At 37.2% G+C, this 21,500-nt stretch overlaps 1 protein-coding gene across 12 annotated transcripts in view; it reads left to right on the top strand.

Moving 5' to 3' along the window:
* PPARD (peroxisome proliferator activated receptor delta) overlaps positions 1 to 21,500 on the top strand; it is a 51,247-nt gene that overhangs the window by 16,585 nt on the left and 13,162 nt on the right. For 4 of the 12 annotated variants that reach the window (XM_014052595.2, XM_087719955.1, XM_087719953.1 and 1 more), the window contains 2 exons: positions 1,042 to 1,119; positions 19,988 to 20,227. In XM_014052595.2, coding sequence (XP_013908070.1) covers positions 20,092 to 20,227 — 136 coding nt within the window. In that variant the 5' untranslated portion in view covers positions 1,042 to 1,119; positions 19,988 to 20,091. Of the gene's footprint in view, positions 1 to 1,041; positions 1,120 to 5,579; positions 5,633 to 6,246; positions 6,368 to 8,258; positions 11,293 to 17,271; positions 17,400 to 19,987; positions 20,228 to 21,500 lie in introns of those variants that run through there. The other 8 variants (XM_014052591.2, XM_087719952.1, XM_014052594.2 and 5 more) reach the window with 4 other exon arrangements.

Below are 21,500 nucleotides of genomic sequence, written 5' to 3' on the forward strand. Positions count from 1 at the left end.
TTACCATTGCCCGGTTCGATTCGGACTTATCGGACCTCCAACGGTGCTCTAGGCATCTCCTCCGGCGCTTCATCTCCCGGAGTTCCTCGGTGAACCAAGGGGGTCTCCGGGATCCGCCGCCTCGGAGGAGCCGCAGTGGCGCAATCCGGTCGAGGGCCTCCGACGCTGCCGAGTGCCACGCAGCAGCCAGAGTCTCCACCGGATTGTGGGCGAAAGAGTCAGGAATAACCCCAAGCTCTGTCTGGAACCTTACTGGCTCCATAAGACGCCTGGGGCGGAACCACCTGGTCGGTTCCTCCTCCCTACAGTGGGGGTTTGGCCTCCGGAAGTCGAGCCTCAGTAGGCAATGGTCTGACCACGACAGGGGTATGATGTCACTCCCCCTCAGACCAAGATCACAAATCCACTGCTCCGAGAGAAATACGAGGTCAAGCATGTGTCCCGCTGAATGGGTTGGGCCCTGAATTACTTGGGTCAAGCCCATGGCTGTCATGGAAGCCATGAACTCCTGCGCCCCATCAGAGTTTTCACCGAGCGACGGCAAATTAAAGTCCCCCAGGACCATCAACCTAGGGAACTCAATTGCCAGCTCGGCTACCGACTCGAGGAGCGAGGGGAGGGCTGCTGCAACGCTGTTGGGAGGCAGGTACGTTAGCAGCAGACCCACTTGACCCTTGAGGTCCAACTTTAACAGCAAAGACTCACACCCGACAATCTCCGGAGCAGGGACCCTACGAGGAACTAACGACTCTCGGATAACAGCGGCCACACCCCCACCCCTTCCCTGGGCTCTCGGCTGATGCAGCACCTGAAATCCTTCTGGGCACAGCTCTACAAGGGGGACTCCTCCCTCTGGGCCCAGCCAGGTTTCAGTAATACATGCCAGGTCTGCCCTCTCGTCTAAAATTAAGTCCCGGACGAGAGGAGCTTTATGTACAACAGACCTGGCATAAGTAAGTATACATAAGATTCAACAGTAAACTTCTACTTTTCCTGATTATTTTTATGCTTAAAGTGGAAATCTATTTTGCTCTTTTGCAGCTTCCCTCTACTATACTTGGAATGTTCCTTATGCTGATATGGTAACTTCAGAGTGTCAGTCATCACAGGTGAACAAAGGTAATAATCCCATATTAAAGAATATAATTTACAGTTTTTACATTTCAGTTTTGAGCTTATGTGTATTTGCATATTGCAGATTAGATAGTTATTCTGAGTAGTGAAAGCAATACATGCAGAGATTCACCTTGTAAGAAGCCTGAGATACTAGTACTGGATATCTATTTAAAGTTTAATTGTAAAATACATTCATGGGTCAGTGGATGCATATTATTCTTTTCATTCAAAGCAGTGGAGTATGAGTTTATCTCTGAGTTTTTACTAGTATGCTAAAATCACTACTCACTTTTGATGCTTCATCTCTGTTGCTTGCATCTTATTTCTATAAGACGATGTTTAAAAATAAGAAAAATTAAAGTGTTGGATGAGGTTTGTTAAGGGTCATGAGCTTGATATCAATAGTATTTTGTAGAAGACTAAATTAGCCTATGAAATTATTCCAGACTATAATTTTATAAATATTGTGTGGTAAATACTATGCTGCAAGAAAACATTAACATTTCAAGGATTGTTATAGGTTCTTCTTGGAACTTAAGTGTCTGATGCACAAAATCTGCACCATTAGTCTGTTGAAGTTATAATTTCTAAACAGAAAAATGAAAATGTATACTTTCTTGCCTTTATGAAATGAATTATGGTATACAACTTCATTCCTGTTGTGCATTTTTTTTAAAAATAGAACAGCATAGAACTGTGATGGCGAACCTGTGGCACAGGCATGCAGAGCCCTCTCTGCGGGCACATCAGCCATCGCCCCAGCCCAACTCCATTGTGCATGCGTGCGTGCCCCTCTGGCCAGCTGTTCTTTGCATTTTGGGGCTTCGTGCAGTGCCTCCGTGCCCCATTTTGGCTTCCAGGTTGGCGCAGGAGGCTTTCCAGGCCCAAATCAGGGTGTGGTGGGATGTGTGTGGCCTCCCACACCCTATTTTGGCTTTTAGGTTGGTGCACAAGGCCTTCCAGGCCCAAAATGGGGCATGGAGGGTGCATGCATGGGAGAAGGGGTATGCGCATGCGCCTCCACAACCCATTTTGACCGTACATGTGAGGGGTGTGTGCGCGGGATGAGTGCGGGGGGGGGGGAGATTACACATGCATTGCATTATGGGTGCAGGCAGGCGCACACGCTTTTGACACTCAATGACAAAAAGGTTACCCATCACTGGCATAGAACGTTGTAATGGTTTACTATATTGTTAGGTGGATTTATCAATTAATATAATATGGTCAGTGTAGCTAGCACATGACCACACTGCTCAACAAAAGCAAAATCTGGGTAAAAGAAGCAGGTACAGTGTCCCCTAGAATTTTGTGCAGTCTTGTCTTAGTTATGTTGGTCTTATAGGTTTTCTGGCCTGCTAAGAGCATTAAGTGCTGGTCAATATAATTCTATGGCAAATGAAGATTTGTTAGCTTGAAGCAGTGTATGCGAAAATAAATAGATATCCCACTTAGTGTGGATTTCTGCTGAACAGCTACATGATAGCTTGACACATATTCAGTATCTATGTCTTTTTGTTATAATTTGAATTACTACTTTTATATAAGAAATCTCTTTGAAGCTAGAATTTTAAAAAGCAGATTATCTGGGCATCTATTTATTTGTTCTCTTTGCTAGTTATAAAGAAAATCCACGATTTTTTGCAATTAAATTACTATCATTAATTGGAAATATAAGTGGATTTTGCTGAGTATTTGAATAGGAGATTACATTAATATATTACTTTTGCTTGAACAGTGTCAGTATTGGATCAAATAATCTTCCTATAATATATGTTTTCATGTATGTGTACTGAATAATTATATATAAGAAGCTTCAATAATTGTATTGTGGAATTTTAGAGCCTGCTAAAATCTCCTCCGTTTCCCTGTATACAGAAATGGGTTACCTTTAAATAAAATACAAATTATATGAAATCAGTCTCTGCAGTTTTAGAATTAAAATATACTATTTATAGAGCTAGAGTGTATTAAAACAACATATAATTGTCTGATTGCACAATTAATAATTGTAGTGTTTTAAAGGATTGGTTCCATTAGGCTTTGAAAAAAATCTTTGTAGAAAAATAAATCAGTCTTCTCTATGTATTAACCAGAAGAAATAAAACACTACAGTGATGCCCTAGTCCTATTAATTAAGCATTCAAATTTCTATAATACTTTTTTGGTAACTTATATTAAGATCTTGAATGTTTTGCTACTAAAATAATTTTCTGGCATTCTTTTAATGTCAATGTAATATTAGTAGTAGTGACATATAATATGGTAAGAAACATGAAAGATGATGCAAGGAATGTTGTTCCTCTTATAGACTTCAGATTTATGGAATACCGAAAACCAATATAACACTTTAAACTCTGCAAGAACATTTTTCTTACTGTGTAAAGGCAAAACATGCTTGAACTATTTGAAATTACATCTACAATTTGCTCATATCTATTTCTCTAAGCTACTTGAGTAAAGTCATTGGCTAAATTTATAGAAGAATCTATGTATCATATCTAACAATAATTTTATGAATGGCCACTAGCAGGGTAGAAATTAACGTTTTCTTTTCAACCTTTTATTTTACTATTAATCTCACTGTTGTTCTGCCCATAAAAATAAGGGGGGGGGACAAATTGGATGTGTGCTTAAACTCCTATATCGGGATAATGTACCACACATATATAACATATTTCCCAAAGCATATATTGCAATCAATATGTTGGTTTTAAGATTATAGTATTTTTTTTTCTTCTGAAGCAACAGATTAACAGATTAAATAATTTTTCTGGAAATTGTAACCACAACTTTTATCTAAAAGGGGCTGTCTTTATGTAAATGCTGAGAGCAAAATTTTCAGAGTTTAAGAAATGGGACACTTCTTCCTAACCATTTTAACGTTGGTTGTTATATTCAAAAGACAGAAAGGAACATTTTGTTTGCTATCCTCATTCTAACCCTAATTTGCTATCCTAATTCTAACCTTTTATCTCTGAAATATTTTTCAAATTCTTAATAAAAAATTCTGCATGCTTTTTTTCTTGTAAGAAAAGTTCTCAGTCATAGACTGAGAGAGCTGGAAAGCATCATTTAGATATTGAATCCAGTCCTCTGTTCAGTGCAGGAATCCAAATCAAAGCAGTTGTGACAGATGGCTGTGTACCCTTTGTTTGAATGCATCCAGTGATGAGAAACTCACTTCCTCTCTGCTCATTTGGTATTGCTATCAAACAACTCTTACTTAAAAGGCATTTTTCTTTAATGGTAAACAGGAATGTGCTACCCTGTAATATAAAACTATTATCCCATGTTTGCCCACTGGATCCTAAACAACAAATCTTGGTCTTCTTGTGATTGAGATTTTTTCTTAAAGATTGTTTTCAAATTCAGTTTTCACTTTCCCCCCCCCCCCCATGATATATGTATTAGTCATTATGATCCTACATTTTTTTTCTTTGAAACTCTGTATGTATTCCATGGAAATCTGCAAGTTGCATTCAGGAGCAGTTGTAAAATATTACCAAAACACCCAATATATTGATTTGCATTCTGGGCAGAAAGGACAGAATAAAAATATTACAAATGTTATGCTTTATTCATTCTTACGATGATACACCGGTATAAACTATGCATAGTAATCTGCAACTTTAATTACAATTTTATATTTAGTATACAGCCATTATTTTGTTTGTACTTACTGAAATGTCAATTTCAGTAAATAATAAGTCCTTTGTACTGGCAAGAGAATGTACTGGGATAAATGAGTAAGCAATAATCATTTTAATTTTCAGACAGACAAACAATATTAATGTCTATAGAAACATTGTCTTGCAATCTATTTTTAGTTGGTTGAAAAATGGAATAAAATATTCATTTAGTAAACAAATCTATTTAACATTTTATGTAGACAGTCCCATAGCAAAGGAGTAATGCACACATCTTTTGGTGACCATTTCTCCCTTAACACCCAATTTGGGTATTGTTTTCCAATTCAGTAGCTTCGGCTCTGTGTGTGTGTGTGCGTGTGTGTGTGTGTGAATGGATAGATCTAATTGAAGATAAACTCTTTCAAATTATGCTTCTGGTAATTTCATAGACATGCCATTCAGTTTTCTTTGCCTATAATTATAGAATTTCCAAGCAATCCTCTATCCAGATATTAACTAGGACTTTGTGGTGCTTAGCCTCTGAAATCACATAAGGTTGGTATATGCTGCTATCTGCTAATAATTGCATATATTTTAAACTATATCTGGAAAAGGTACTGTCACATACTCCCTTTTAATTATAGTTTTCCTTTGAGACCTTTAATGATGCATATTGAAGAAAGCAGGATGGATGGATTTATGGTTTTTGTTTTTGTGTACAAATAAGTAATGTGATAGATTAAAAATTGTCTTTATTTAAATTCATAGTATATTTATGTATCATCAGATACTTGTATTTGACAAATTTAGATCTTATCTTTCCTTCAAAAGGTCAAGGCAAGATGCATTGCATTCCCTCTTCCAGTTGTCCTTAAACAAAAAAGGTAGGTTGAGCTAAGACATAGTGAAGTCATATAGTAAATTTCTGTCAGAGGTGGACTTAAACCTGGGTCTTCCCAATCTAAGTTCAATGTCCTTTTTACACTATATTCTTTCTCTCATGGAACTCTCTTAGTTGCAATATTATAAGCAGTGGTGGGATTCAATTTTTTTTACTATCGGTTCTGTGGGTGTGGATTGGTGGGCATGGTGTGGCATGGTTTGGTGGGCATAGCTTGGTCTTGGCAGGGGAAGGTTACTGTAAAATCTGCATTCCCACCCCACTCCAGAGGAAGGTTACTGCAAAATCCCCATTTCCTCCCAATCACCTGGGACTCGGGAGGCAGAGGATAGATGGGGCAGGGCCAGTCAGAAGTGGTATTTACCGGTTCTCCAAACTACTTAAAATTTCCGCTATTGGTTCTCCAGAACTGGTCAGAATCTGCTGAATACCAGATATGATTGCAAGGCTATATAAATTGTTCACACATTTATTCACTCATTTTTGCTTTATATACTGAAAATGTTTTCATTGTGAGACATGATAGTGCTGATATGGTTGGTAAAGGAGATAAGAAAGAATTGCTTTGATAATTCAGTTATTCTTAATAATTCGTAGAAGGACAAGAAACTTGGTAAAGATTTACTGGAGGAAGAAATGATTTTTAAAAGGAAGATGGAGCAAAGCAAGAAATAACTACTACAACGGTATAAGGCACACTAAGATACAGTAGACAAAGGTAATTAGATTACCATAATGTATGGATGGAAAAAACTGCTGGTTTAGAGTTAGATTGTGTTTCCTGGCCCCCCCGGAAGGGCAAAAAATCAGCTGGCTGGCGCATGCATGTGTGCCGGAGCTGATGGCTGGCATGCCACCAAAAATGGCTCCGTGTGCCATAGGTTCGCTACCACGGGACTAGATCCTAATTAAAGACTTACGATCTGTTTCAGCAGGTAGCAGGATCTGGCTGTCTGTGGCTTCATTACTATAATTTCTTTACCCTGGTTTGGAGATGGTTCACTTATTGGTAGTTTAGGACCTTTCCTTCCGTCTAATCTCCATCTTATTGCCAGCTTTCTTCTGTGCTAGGCTGAAGCCAAACCAAGAAGACAATGTTTTTGACTAAAACATTGTGTGTCATATAGAGAAAACCTCACAAATATCAACAGTCTGCAGGGTGCCCTCTACACATTCTCATTCCATATTTTCCATTGTGGGTGTCCACAATGCCATCTCATTGCCAGAAGAAAGCTGGCAATGAAATGGAGATTCAACTTTGAAGAATGTGTGCTACTCGTATGCCTTCCAAATCCCTTTGGTGCACTGCTTTCACTCAGAAGTTGGCCCCAGGTCGGCTTTAGCCTTTCTCAGTAGTGGGTAGGTAGAGAATACATACAAGTGAAATTAATGATAAGAACAGCAGTGGCAGCAGTTTGGCTTTGGGACAGACAGGGAGAAGGATAGATAACCACCACTGGTGAACGGAAGTTGCAGTAACATGGCATGGCATCAGATTGTAGTGTCCACTCTTGTACAGTAGCATTGGACTGGATTAGACTCTCATGCTTTACTTTTGTTAGAAGGCATCAGGTGTTGCAGTGAACGGTATAATATTGTGCTATGAGAGTGCTAGATGCAGGAAGGGAGAAGGGTGCCTAGGAGCATATCACTTTAGGAACAGAAAGTTTGGAAGCAAGATTTCCCATTCCCAGTGGACCCCATTCTACATCTTGAAGATGTAAAGATAAGAAAACAAAGCTCAAGATTGGTCTTCGTGCTGGGAAAAAGTAGTATGCAACATCATCTCTTGTTGCAAACACTGTTTCTCCCTAGTCCAGATGAACCAGTTACCAAATAGGAAATGTACTGTTTTCTTTGCAAGGAGCAGTTTTATTAACTTTGATGCAGAATTGTGGCAACAGTATCAATGTTGGGGCAAAGATATGAGGTGATGTACAGTATTTTTTGCTTCAGGAATAGGAAAGCAAATCCATAAGCATGAGTGCATAAGTACCTTATCTGGTCTTGGAAGCTAAAAAAGGTCAAGGTTGGTTAGGACATGGGTGGGAGAATAAAGCAACTTGGAAGAAAACAATAGAAAATCACTTGTATATTGTTAGATGTATGTGTCCGACTCATCTGAAACAAAACTTTATCTACTTTATAATGAAAGGAAGCACCCAATGGAGTTTTTTGAGTCTTGCACATTTGGTTCTATAAGAAGAAAATGTAAATTGAAAGCCCATTGGTTAATTTGCACAGCACTTTACAAGAACTATCCCTCATATGTCTAATGATTTAAGTGTTGTGGTTCAGATTCAATAGATGTAATGTTGGCCTCTGATTGTCCAATTATAATAGATATTTTTCAGTAGTGTAGCCTGAATAGAGACCAGGTCTTAACAAGTTAGTTAGATGGGCTTCTTCCTCTTTAGGCAGATAGAACTTTTTAAAAAGTGCAGCTAATCCTTGAGTTACCAAAATTTCTGTCACTAAGTGATGCAGTTGTAAAGAAGAAATTAGTACTCTAACTTAAAAACATCAGTAGCATCTTAAATACTTTCTCAAGTACTGCACATCCAGGCAATAGGGGCTTTGGAGATTCTTTTTGTGTTTTTCCCTCTCAGATGCTTTCGAAGATGTTGTCTTTGCTGCTGTGCCTGTGGAATGGATGGATGCTTGTTTCTGCTACCCAGAATGCGTCTACCATCCCTGTGAAACTGTGGGCTTGTTTTCCAAAAGGAGGAGCATCTGAAATAAAGTTGACATGCCGCATGCATGGATTATATGCCAACAGTTCCAACCCCGGAGTGTTCCAGAGCTTGTACATATTCCATGCTGCTTCAGACTCAGTCAGCTGCCATTGGAGAGATTTGGCTAATTGTTCTGTCAAGGCCAGTGGAGAAATTGGACATTTTTGTTATGACATGCAAACGGACAGTTCAACTTTTAATATACCTGTTTCATGCCGACCTTTGCCAACACATTTGGAGCCCCACAGAACTGGAAAGATCATAACTCAGGATAATTCATGTGACATTGCCCTAATTTCTGCTGCTTTATGGAAATTTGGTGCACCATTGCATCTGAGAACTATTGTTGGATCCCAGCATGATAAATTTCTTAAAAATCATTTGCAGCTATCCTTAATTTCACCTTCTGGGAAAAAAACTACGCAAACGATTGTTAATTGGGAATCACATGACTGGGAATTAAAAGGAAGAGACCTAATTAGACAGGGACCCCCAGATTGGGTAGTTCCAATTAAAGGAACACATTGTGATCAGATGGCATCCTCTGTTAAGTTTAAATTCTATGGTCATATTTCCATAACAGAAAAAAATAGTGAACAAGGGTTGTATCAGTTAGAACTAGGCTTTCAAAACAAAACAGTTCTTCAATTTAACCCACTGATCACGGATCTTCTTTCACTGCGCCATATGAAAAATCCAATTATTGGATCTCATGTATTAAAATTAGATCAGCCTGAGCAAATTGTTAGGAACCCACAGACCTCTCTGAAGGAGGTACAGATTAATTTTGAAGGTTTGAATGTGTCACAGAAAGTGCCCCAGTGTTCTCCCTTTCTTGATATTAGCCACAGAGGTTGGGTAGAATGGGTTAAAATGTGGGAAGGAGTACACCATGGAGAAAGAATAAAAAGGGAATTGTTAGATTGGCTGGGTCCCCTGGGGGCGGGAGTTTCTTTTATAGATGCAGCCAACATAGAAGTATTAGCTAATAAACTTTCATATTCCACAAAACAAATAGGAAAACTTACTGCCCCATTAACCAAATCTTTCTCACAGCTCACAAAACAACCACAAGCTATCAGTAAAGTGCTTCCAGTCTGGGAAACAATTTTAGAAAACGATAACATACTGATAGTCTCTGGGATTCAGTCTCTCCAAAATAATGTTTCTTTGGCTTTAGCATGTGCACAGGCCCAGGTAATCACCCAAAATGTAATCATGGATATGATTCGAGAAGCTAAGGCAGGAAAAATTCCCATGGAGGTAAGCAATTTAATTCGACCAGAACTCACACCAGGTGAAATTGCTTTAGAAGCTTGGTGGAGACTACTAAATGCATCTTATGACTCTACTCAAAACATACTGCGGTTATTTTTAATAACTGTGGAGGCTACTCAGATTATTTCTATCTATCCAATAGTGCCCTTGGGATTCCAGATTGACAGAGACTTGGTCATGTATTCCAGAGACTCTAATAAATGGGCACACTTGAGGGATGGTGAGTGGCAAAGCGTTAATGTGCAGGGTTGTGTTAAAAAAGAGAATTTAGGCTTTGTATGTGATGATAACAGCTTAGAAGAGCACCATGAATGCTTTTCTCCTCAACTTATAAATAACTCTCATTGTTCTTTTGATGTAGTCCAAGAAGAAATGTCTACTGTTGTATATACTGGTAAGGGCTGTATTTGTGTTAGAACTCCATGCGAATTTATAATCATTAATAGTGTCATCATCCAACCTATGCTGCCATATATCAATCGTTGCTTTTGCAATATTAGCTTGATTGTAGGGTGTGATTTCAAATTTCATGTACCTGTTTGGACTGTGCAACATATGAAAGCCTATCCCTCTTTATATAAAGAAATATTTCCTATTTCACTTGGACTTGGCCTTTCTACTCTTAAAAATCTGCTTTCTCATCCCTCTCTCAAGCAAGAATTATTGAAACTCAGAAATATGGGTGAAAATGCTGCTCTTGAGATTCACCACAACAATCAGGAAATTGCCCAGATTGTAGCAAAGGTTACATCAGCTGGAGACCATGCCTGGTGGGAGGTGCTCCTGGGATGGTCACCAAGTTCAAATGGAGTACTAAATATTGCTCTACACCCTATTGTGATGATTTTAGTCTTTCAAGTAGCACTGGTGATTTGCTTATTGGCATTGGTCGGGTGGATGAAATGGCAAGCAAGTAGATTACGTTATCTACAGAAGCAGATAGTTTCCACCAAAACAAAGATGTAATGGAAATACTTGCCAGGCCACCTGCCATGAAAAGGGAGACATGGCTGTGTCATGTCCTTTTGAAGGCCATAGTTATGTTCTTAGTTCTAGTTTGTTTCTACTTACTAAATGTTCATTTGCTAAATGTCTACCAGTTTTAGAAAAGAATATTTGTTTGTAAGGGTTGTGTGATAGTTTTTGTTGTTGTTGTTGTTGTTGTTGTTGTTAAGGAAAAGTGAGTGTCTTAGTGCTTGAATCTCTTGGGTGCACAAAACCAAAAACTCCTTGTGTTCTAATGCTGTCAGGATTGCTATTTACAGTTTTATAGTTGATAAAATCATATATGTTTCAGTCACTGTTCTATTAGTAACTACCCCAATTCAATATTTAGTGCTCTTCTTTTCTGGAAATAGCTTGGGCATTTCCACTTTTCTATTTGTCATGGAAAACCTTGATATCCTTCTTGATAGAGAGATGGTTCTGATGCTGTAGCACAGTCTGAAAAAAATGACTTAATCCTACCATTGAAGAGCCGCCTTATGCATATGTTCACTCTCAGTAGACACTGCCTGACAGCTTTTTAGATCACTGAACTCATTTTCTCTTAATATTTTCCTTATGTCAAAGATATTTTGGTTGTGATTTTATCTATTACTGCTTTTAATAAAAATGTTATTTTGTTCCAGTGTCTACTTCGTTTTAATTCATGAGAATGCAAGGATTCCTATTGAATATTCACAAGTGATCAATATTTAGACCCTGATGATTAAAATTGATCAGCATCTTGCCCCTTCCGCAGCTTTCCTAGAGGTTCACAAATGTTTTGAGGGTGATAAGAGAGTTTAAGGGAAATTTCAGCAATTCTTACTGGCTTTATGCCCACATAAAGATGGGATGACGGGCAATTATTTGGTTGCTTTGGCTAACTGTCTTCCTTATTCTTGATACTGTGATGAAAGTTTGGTTCTAGAGATTTTTTTAATAAATGCATTCAAACTTCGTCCTTTTAAAATATTATCTGAGAAATTTAAGGTGAAAAACAGGTTTACACATTTTTGATCAAAATAAAAACACTGGATATATATCTGGGGTTGCTAGTGAAAGTACAACGGAAGTTTTCAGATAACAGAGACAAAAATTATATCCATGCATTTAAATATCTCTTTAATATCTTTAATATCTAAAATCATAAGAGTATGTCTGATTTACTTTGGTGATGTCATGCGTGCAAATTTATTGAAGAAGGCAATGATGCTAGGAATGGTTTGTGGAACAAGAAGAGGAAGCAAAGAACATGTTGGCTTGATAATGTCAAATCTGATACAAAACTGAGCATGCAACAATAGAAAGAAGTTGTGCTTGATAGAGTAGACTGGAGAGCACTTGCCTATAAATTCACCAAGAGTCGAACATGATTAAATGGTTAAAACAATAACAGCTTTATCTCACCATTGAAACAGTAATCTAGTGATCATCTGGATGCCTCTTGTCATATTAGTTTAATAATATAAATCCAGGTTGTATCATTATATGCAGAAGTTCTAAAAAAAACCCAATAATGACCAATTTTCTCTTAAGAAAAAAAACCATGTTCAAATAAATAGGATCTGTATTATCTTTCTTTATTACAAATATTTGCCAGGAGTAATTTATCCAATAAATAACTATTCACCCAGGGTCTTTAATTCTTTCACGTAGTGCAGAACTACATGTGATAAAGAAGCTTTGTTCTTAGAATGTAAGTTGTAATTCCTTAACAGTGGCTAGTGTTTTGTGAATGTAATTGGTACCATTTATCAGTAACATGCTTCTGCCATTAACATGTTGTTTTGTGACCTGATGTCCTTGGGAAGTTTTCCAGAGGTTCTGCCTATCTCTAGTAATAATAGTGGTACATAGCAGCATTTCCTGTTCTGCCAATATATGGGTTGTCTGCCAATTACAATATAGTCTGTCTTTGGATATGATCAAGGACAGCACTAAGACCATGGTGGCAACTAACTACTATCATTTATAAATAGGGAAATAGTGTACTTTGTGGAAACAGTTGTTTTTCCTTTTAGTAATTCAAGTGTACAAAGCAGATACATATTGATAACTTCTTTTAAAATGAGTTCTGGGAATAAGTTGCTGATTGATGCTTAAGTAAAGGCAATAATGTACTACTTTATTTCCACTGGTATGAATAGAAATAGGAATACATGTCCTAGAATTGTGCTTGTTCTCTGGAGGTTTAGAAATCTGACCTGGGTCACTCCATATGAAGATTTTTCCCTAGTTTGAAAACAGATCCCGACCTTGGTGATCTTATAACTCTGACATTGTTAAGAGAAAAGCCTATTTATTTCTGGTTCAGAGACAACATATAAAAACCACACTAAATAAATTGAAATTTGTCACTATTTTGATTGCTTGATACATGCTTTATAAATTAATATCGTATTCTGAAGATCTTTGAAATATGAACATCTCCATCATTCTGTCTCCTAAAGTCAAAACAATTATTACTACATTTTTCTTCAACTACATGTTCTATAGAGCTTTAATGGAACTTACAAGGAAGTTGAGAATTTGTGGATGGTTTGCAGCCCCACAGACTCCATTCTGGATTGCAGGTAGTGTTCTTGCCAAATTCCCATTTCACTTTTTCAAGGCTGTTGTATGCTCAGGAGGAGTTACAAGGATCTGCAAAGAATTTACAAAAAATGAATCAATCCTGGCTGCATTTTCTTATTCCTGCCATTGCAGCAGCCCTATTGGAACTGCTGCAAAATAGTTGATATTTGCATTTTTGTTTCCCAATTCATAGTAACATTTTCATTGTTGCCACAATTCTGCATCAACGTTAATAAAAACAAGTTTGACATTCTGTATGGAGGTTCTACTTATCAGGCTTTCATTCAGGATTGTCTTTTTTCCTAACAACTTGGCCTACTAATGCTGATTTTTTTTCTGCAGCATAGAAATCATAATGTATGACCTAGTGTACAGAATTGTAAGGAAATCCTAAATGATATATAGGCAGTCCTCGACTTAACAATAGTTCATTTAGTAACCATTCACTGTTACAACAGCATTGAAAAAAGTGTCAGATTTCCTATTCATGTTTTTCTGAGTTGCTTGTGCAAGGTATCAGTTTAGCATTGTTAGTAACTTATTCTTGAGACTAGTTCACTGCAATTAGTTTTCTGAATCCTGGTGTTCACATTATTCCTTATATCATTTATATGCCTTAGTGCCATAATAATTTTTAGCCATAATAATTGTAGAAATCCACTGCAATGGACTATCTGTTCTGCTGGACTTTAATAGGCTATAGTTACTATAAATACTGCTATAAAGATAATGGGAAGAACTGCTGGTGCAGAGGTGTGAAACTCACGTCATCACGTCAGCATTACGTGATGTATCGGAACTTTCCCCCCCTTCGCTAAACTGGGTGTGGGCGTGGCCAGCGCATGATACATCTGGCCTTGTGCCAGGAGGTTGACAGTCCTGTGCTTGTCAGTTGAAGAACAGCAATAGCCAGTGTCATAATGATGTCTCTGATTCTATATGATAGAAGTGATCAATCTGTAGTCCTCCCGATGATGCTGAACTCCAGCTCTTGTTCTGTATGGTGAATTCAAATTGTTCAATAATGTTATACTGTGTTGTTTTTAAAAAACTACATTACTTGCCAAAGCAAGAAAAATGCACAATACCTTCCCCTTGACAAGTGCTTATTAAACAAAGTTTAGCATTTATTGTATATACTTAGATATTTTTTAAAATATACAGTACTGTGCAAAAGTTTTAGGTAGGTGTAAAAAATGCTGTAAACAAAGAATGCTTTCAAAAATGGAAGTGTTAAACATTTATGTTCATAAATGAACAAAATGCAGTGAATGAACAAAAGAGAAATCTAAATCAAATCAATATTTGGTGTGACCACCCTTTGCCTTGAAAACAGCAGCAATTCTTCTAGGTACACTTGCACACAGTTTTTGAAGGATCTCGGCTGGTAGGTTGTTCCAAACATCTTGAAGAACTAACCACAGATCCTTTGTGGATGTAGGCTTTCTCACATCCTTCTGTCTCTTCATGTAATTCCAGACATACTCGATGATGTTGAGATCTGGGCTCTGTGGGGGCTATGCCATCTCTTCCAGTACTTCCTGTTCTTCTTTATGCTGAAGATAGTTCTTAATGACTTTGGCTGTATGTTTGGGGTTGTTGTCCTGCTGCAGAATAAATTTGGGGCCAATCATATGCCTTCCTGATGGTATTGCATGATGGATAAGTATCTGCCTGTATTTCTCAGCATTGAGAACACCATTAATCCTGACCAAATCTCCCAACTCCATTTGCAGAAATGCAGCCCCAAATGTTCAAGGAACCCCCACCATGCTTCACTGTTGCCTGCAGACACTCATTATTGTACCACTCTCCAGCTCTTCGACGAACACACTGCCTTCTGCTACAGCCAAATATTTCAAATTTTGACTCATCAGTCCAGAGCATCTGCTGCCATTTTTGTGCACTCCAGTTCCTATGTTTTCGTGCATACTTTAGTCGCTTGGCCTTGTTCCCATGTCAGAGGTATGGCTTTTTAGCTGCAACTCTTCCATGAAGACCACTTCTGACCCGACTTCTCCGGACAGTAGATGGTTGTGCCTGGGTCTTGCTGGTTTCTGCCAGTTTTGAGCTGATGGCACTGCTGGACATCTTCCGATTTCGAAGGGTAATAAGCTTGATATGTCTTTCATCTGCTGCACTAAGTTTCCTTGACCGATCACTGCGTCTACGATCCTCAATGTTGCCCGTTTGTTTGTGCTTCTTCAAAAGAGCTTGAACAGCACATCTAGTCTGCTTTGAAATCTTTGTCTGGGAGAGACCTTGTTGGTGCAGTATAACTACCTTGTGTCTTGTTGCTGTGCTCCATCTTGCCATGACATGAAACTGTCTTTCACAACCTCACCTTGGTAGCAGAGTTTGGCTGTTCCTCACCCAGTTTTACGCCTCCAAAACAGCTATTTCTGTTCAGTTCATGACTGGGTGTCAACCTACGTGTGACATTGATGATTAGCACATTTTGGCATAATTGGTTGATCGCACACCTGACTATAATCCTACGAAATCCTTGACTTTTTGCAAGTGTATGAGAATGGAAGCTGGTTTGGAGGTAAAAGGTAGTAACATCAAATATTAATTTGATTTAGATTTTTCTTTTGTTCGCTCACTTTGCATTTTGACAATTGACAAAAATAAATAATCATTATTTATATTTCTGAAAGCATTCTTTATTTACAGCATTTTTTCGCACCTGCCTAAAACTTTTGCACAGTACTGTATATATATGTCTTTCTCTGCACACTGCGGGAGAGTCCAACCCACCCTGTTCTGTTCGGGGTTACGGATCGTCGTGTCAACACGGTTCCATTCTACGGTCGTCTTCAGCTGCATCTCCACGGCCAAAGTGTCTCAAATTTCTGGGGATTAGGCCGCCTGGAGGCGTGGCCAAGGAAAAGTCTTTCCTCAGTTCCAGGGCAACCAGACTGAAGTAACCCACAGCTTGGACTCTCCCGCAGTGTGCAGAGAAAGATCCTTCAGGTAAGACCAATGGTCGTTTGCAGCATTTTTTCGCACCTGCCTAAAACTTTTGCACAGTACTGTATATAGTTTATTGTTTTTTAATAGCTAAATTAAAAAAATCAGAGTGAGCATTTTCAAAAATGTATTTATTAATTTTCCCTGTTTTATCATACATAAATTTATATATTTTCTAAATAAATAAAAATAAATATTATCAGGATAGAAACCGGGAGACCATGACTTCTAGTTCTGCCTTGGCAAGCCACTTCTGAAAATCTTGCCAAGAAAACTACAGGGGCTAGTCCAGGAAGTTACTAGAAATCAAAGGCACAAAAACAAACAAACCCTGTCCCAATTATTTTTGTGATTTGTTCACTGTTGCTTCATCTGTTTGTTTTAGTTATTAAAGAAAATACATTATGCACTATAGGTAGACGCTGCATATGTACAATACTGTTAGTCAAGAAATTCTTAAAAATTCAGCATTTCAGGATTCAGTATTGCATTCAGAAGTTGCTTATCTCGCTGGTACAGCTATTGGAGGTAGACCAAACATGTGGCAATCATTTAGGATAAGAACACCTGCAGTTTATTTTTTGCTATTGGCACATGAGATAGCCATCCTGTTTAATATTATGTGTTCCTTTCTGCTTTAGATTTTATTTTTGTCAGAAACATTTAATGGGGGAGAGGTGGGAAACTAAAGATCCAGATAGCTGAAAGGGAACATTCTCAGCTTTATTGCTCTTAAATTACATCTTGTTCACTAGTCATAATGTTGCTGCTATAGATAAAATTTTCAAAAGCTTGAATGCATCTCCCTGGAGCATTTTAACTATTGTTATCCCAGTATTGTTAGTTGATAGTAGCAGAAATCTTTCCTAGCCTGCTGACTTTTTAAAGTCTTTTTTTTAAATTTCATGTTGTAAACTACCAAAATGCCTTACAGCACAATGTTAGTTTGTGTCTGCTGTGTTCTCTGCTTCAATCCGTTTTTAATTACTTAAAATTGCTTTCTTATATGTTGAGATGTCTGGTCTTGCATTTATCTGAAATAGATAAAGCTTTTAAATGAGTGTTAATTTCACAGGAACAAACCCCTCTGCCATCTTGGGAAATGAGAAGTGTTATTCCCATTCATGACTATGGAATTCTGTGTTCCTTTGTGACAATAGCTATATGGGTGCTGTATCCTGTTCCAAAACATCCTGATTAGAGGTAATTCTTTTAGAAAAATGTGAAATAGATATTGTTGATGTGGCCCGATAATTTCAGTAGAGATCTGTCTTCAATTTGAATATGAGTTTGGAATCTTTTACAGTTTTACTTTCACAATGGATCACATTTTAGGTATTGTGTCATACATGTAGATGCATCTGTATTTTTGACAATGAGAGATGCAATATCCAGTTCAGTCGCTTGTATGTAGACTTTTAGCCACTGTTAGAACAGAATGTTGCCCAGGCTATACTATTATGAAGGTAGTCTACACTTCACATCCCTTCATAATTATAACATCTATCCTACTGTCTGTGGTGCCATATTATGGTGATTTTTATCATGGTTTTACCTTAAAACTTTAACTTGTATGTTGTATTGCCCACATATTGCATATACTCATATATACGTGTGTGTGTGTGAGCGCGTGCACGCACGCATGCACACACACACACACACACACACACACTGATGTTTTATTAAAACTTATATTTGTATTTTTGTGTAGGTGTTTTATTAGTATTGTTAATCAGTGATTGCATGACCTCTGTAGATGCCATTTGCTAATAAAAAAAATATATGTAGCATTATGCTGATTGGAGGAATGCATTTCCCAACTCCTGCTGAGTTGAATTAAAGTGCCTATAAAAAGCCATAATGGCACAGTGGCTAGAATGCAGTACTACAGGCTACTTCTGCTGACTGCCGGCTCCCTGCAATTTGGCAGTTTGAATCTTACCAAGCTTAAGGTTGATTCAGCCTTCCATCCTTCTGAAATGGGTAAAATGAGGACTCAGATTGTTGGGGACAATAAGCTGACTCTGTAAACCGCTTAGAGAATGTTTTAAAGCACTGTGAAGTGGTATATAAGTCTAAATGCTATTGCTGTAACCTATAATCAGTCCTATAGTAGTACTAATATCTCATTTTTTAGTAACCAGTTGTCATTTGGAGACTTGTCATGCTTTGTACAGTAACGACAAGTATTCTGTAGAAGTTGATTAGTTTGTTGTACTGATTGTGTTAGAATTTCAAAATGGGATTGATTGTGTGCTACTAGAATAACTTGTAGATAGCAACCTTTAATTTTATTTTCTGTTTGCTCAAAGGAATAGATTACTCATTATAGAAACATTTTAAGGAATGTCATGGAATCATATTAAGCTGGGAATATATAGTATGTAAATTCTTTCCTAAATATAAGTTTTATTGCTTTGATGGAATTAAAAAATGAAAATAATAGGAGATTGAGTAATTTTTGTATAATATTGGTATTTTAATATATATTTTTCTATGTCTAGTTTCATCTTAATCTACCTTAATATGCATTAAATGCTCATCCTGAAGATATTGCATTCATTTTATATAGCCTTTTTTAAATCAAGCAATTGTTTCTAAATCATGATGAATGGTTTCTCTTTTATGTGATATTTCCTGCAGTGCAAGTGTGAGAGGTGAAGCCAAAAATAACACTGTATATGAATGGAGCCTCAGTATCCATTACGAGGCACCAAAGAAGGCTCTGAATTTTTCTCTTTTTCCATAACAAAAGACAATTAAAATAATTGTCTGAGCCAAAGATTACAGAAGTACCATTTTTGATTTCCAAAATAGATAATTTATAAAGCTGCTGTAAGAGAAACTTATATCAGTTATTCAGATAAGCTGTATATACATATCATTTGAAAAGACAAAGGATTCACATACAAATTTATTGAATTAGATTTTTTTAAAGTTTTCTGTAAAATCCCAGAGTTATTTAAACAGATGTAATTCATATTTATTACACAGTGCTAAACTAGGATTTGCACTAAACTATTTTTATTTTTTCCAGATATTATAGTTTTTATTTCTTCTGCTAGAATTAGAGGAAATTATACAATACAAGAATAAAAAAAATCAGAATTTAAAAGAGGAAATTAAAAAAAATCTGAAGAAGTAAAGTAAGATAAATAACACTAGGCAAGCACGAGAAAACAATGGTGAAAAAACTACAAAGGGGAAAACAGTATTTCTACCAACACTGGAAAGGCAACTTACTATACATAAACAGGGAGCCAATACCACACTCACTTTCACTGATTATGTTATCTAGTTGGGTAATTAAACATCTTCAAGCAAACAGACATGGTCTGAGAGCACTAAGAATCTGTAATTCTTATAGTTGGAAATAAAACAGTTTTCGCAATTAGAATATTTGGTAGCCATATGTGTAATTATCTCTTTTACATATTACTTGTAGTTTGTTTTCAAGGAGATCTACTCACACATGCTCCCTACCATCTATAGAAAGTTTAGAGTAGTGATAGGTATTGGCTTCCCATCCTCTAAAGTCTTATTTTCTATTTAGGGGGCATGTTTTTGTGAATAGTGAAATGCCACACAGATAGAGTTTAAAAGTATTTTCCATAGCTTTCTGTTTTTTTGTGGTATCAAATCATCATGGTCCACAGGCCTTTCTCTTCTTTGTATTTGAAATACTAAGACAATTTGCATTGAAGATAGAATTTATATTTTTTCACATACAAATAAGCACCATTATTTTTAAACTTCTAATGCCCTTCGGTGTGTTTTTCTTCTTCATGAAGGTTAGCCGGAACAGCCTGATAAGGGCCCATTTCCAGAGAGACGTGGATGATGCCAGAACTATGACAGGGGCTGCAGTCTTGGCATTGAAGGGAGGTGATCAGTTATGGAACAGTCAAAGGAGGAAGTACCTGAAGTCAGGGAAGAAGAGGAGAAAAAGGAAGAGACAGTGATGGCAGTAAATGGAACCTCAGAGCCAAATGAAGGTCTAGGCAATTCAGCACCATCTGCCAGCTATACAGGTAGGTTGGAAAAAGATATTAATGCCTTAGAGACATGTAAAGGAGCAATGGACATATATTAAATATTTTTTCTCAGTGGGATGACATTTTCCTTACAATTATAACAAATTTATTATAGCCCTTATTAATTCCCAGCTCTCAAATATATTAAGAAATTTTGCTTTATTTTTGTTCTGCACACTTAGTGTGCTTTGGGTCCCTTAGATTTAGGAAGCATGCCTTCTCTTCAGCAGCACCTGCCCTCTGGAATGAGGTTGCCCCTGAGATCTGGATGCCCTGATGTTATTCCAAAGGGTCTTGAAGACCTGGCTCTTTGCTCAGACCCTTTGTGAGGGAGAATTAGGACCTTCATCCTTGTCCGATCTGTCATTATTGCAAATGCTAAGGGCACTACTCTGAGGACTGAAAATGTAAATAGTCTTCAAGTTTTAGTAATAAAAATCAATAAAGATAGTGAAAAAAGCAGGACTAAACATATAAAGAAGATTAAAATAATGACAACAGGTACCACAACCAGGCTTACAACTAACAGTGAATTTATTGAAGTGAATAAATTGCTTCTTTTTTTTAGGCTTCACTATCAATAGTAAAGGGACCGTCAATAAAAATATATATCGTAGATTAGCATTTAATAGAGTAGTAACGAAGGACTTGGAAAATACTTTGTACGTTTAGATGTGTTTATAACTAGAAGGATCAGAATTGTGAAGGTGATGATCTTCTACTTCATACCCTATGGAAGAAAAAGTTGGACTTGAAAGAAGCAGGATAGAAAGCATATTGATGCTTTTGAAATTTGCAACTGGAGAATCGCATGGATAGCCAAGAAAGCAAAGAAATAAATACCATGGATAGTTAAGAAAATATGCCCTAATTTTCTCTTGCAACACTTACTGAAATTCCTGCAGTTTGATCACAATACACAAGCCATCTTAGTTAGATGATAGGATGGATAGGTAGGTAGGTAGGTAGGTAGGTAGGTAGGTAGGTAGGTAGGTAGGTAGAGTCTACTAAGTGAATCAATACAGAGTGATAGTATACAGACATTGTCTTTTACCTTTGAAAAGCAGTTGTCTTATCCAATTGAAAGAATATTGAATGAAGTTCATATTATAAAATCATTTGCTTGTACAAAAATATCTGCTGAATTTATTGTTATGCTACATTGCACGTTAAAATTTGAGCATATATGGGTCAAGACATACATAAGAGCAAGCTTTCAACAAAAGTTGAGAAAAATATGAAAGAATAAATATGATTCTGAAAAAATATT

This window comes from Thamnophis sirtalis, unplaced genomic scaffold, assembly GCF_051295495.1.
Source record: "Thamnophis sirtalis isolate CommonGarterSnake01/CBP01778 unplaced genomic scaffold, rThaSir2_p1.2 scaffold_7, whole genome shotgun sequence".
Classification (NCBI taxonomy): domain Eukaryota; kingdom Metazoa; phylum Chordata; class Lepidosauria; order Squamata; family Natricidae; genus Thamnophis; species Thamnophis sirtalis.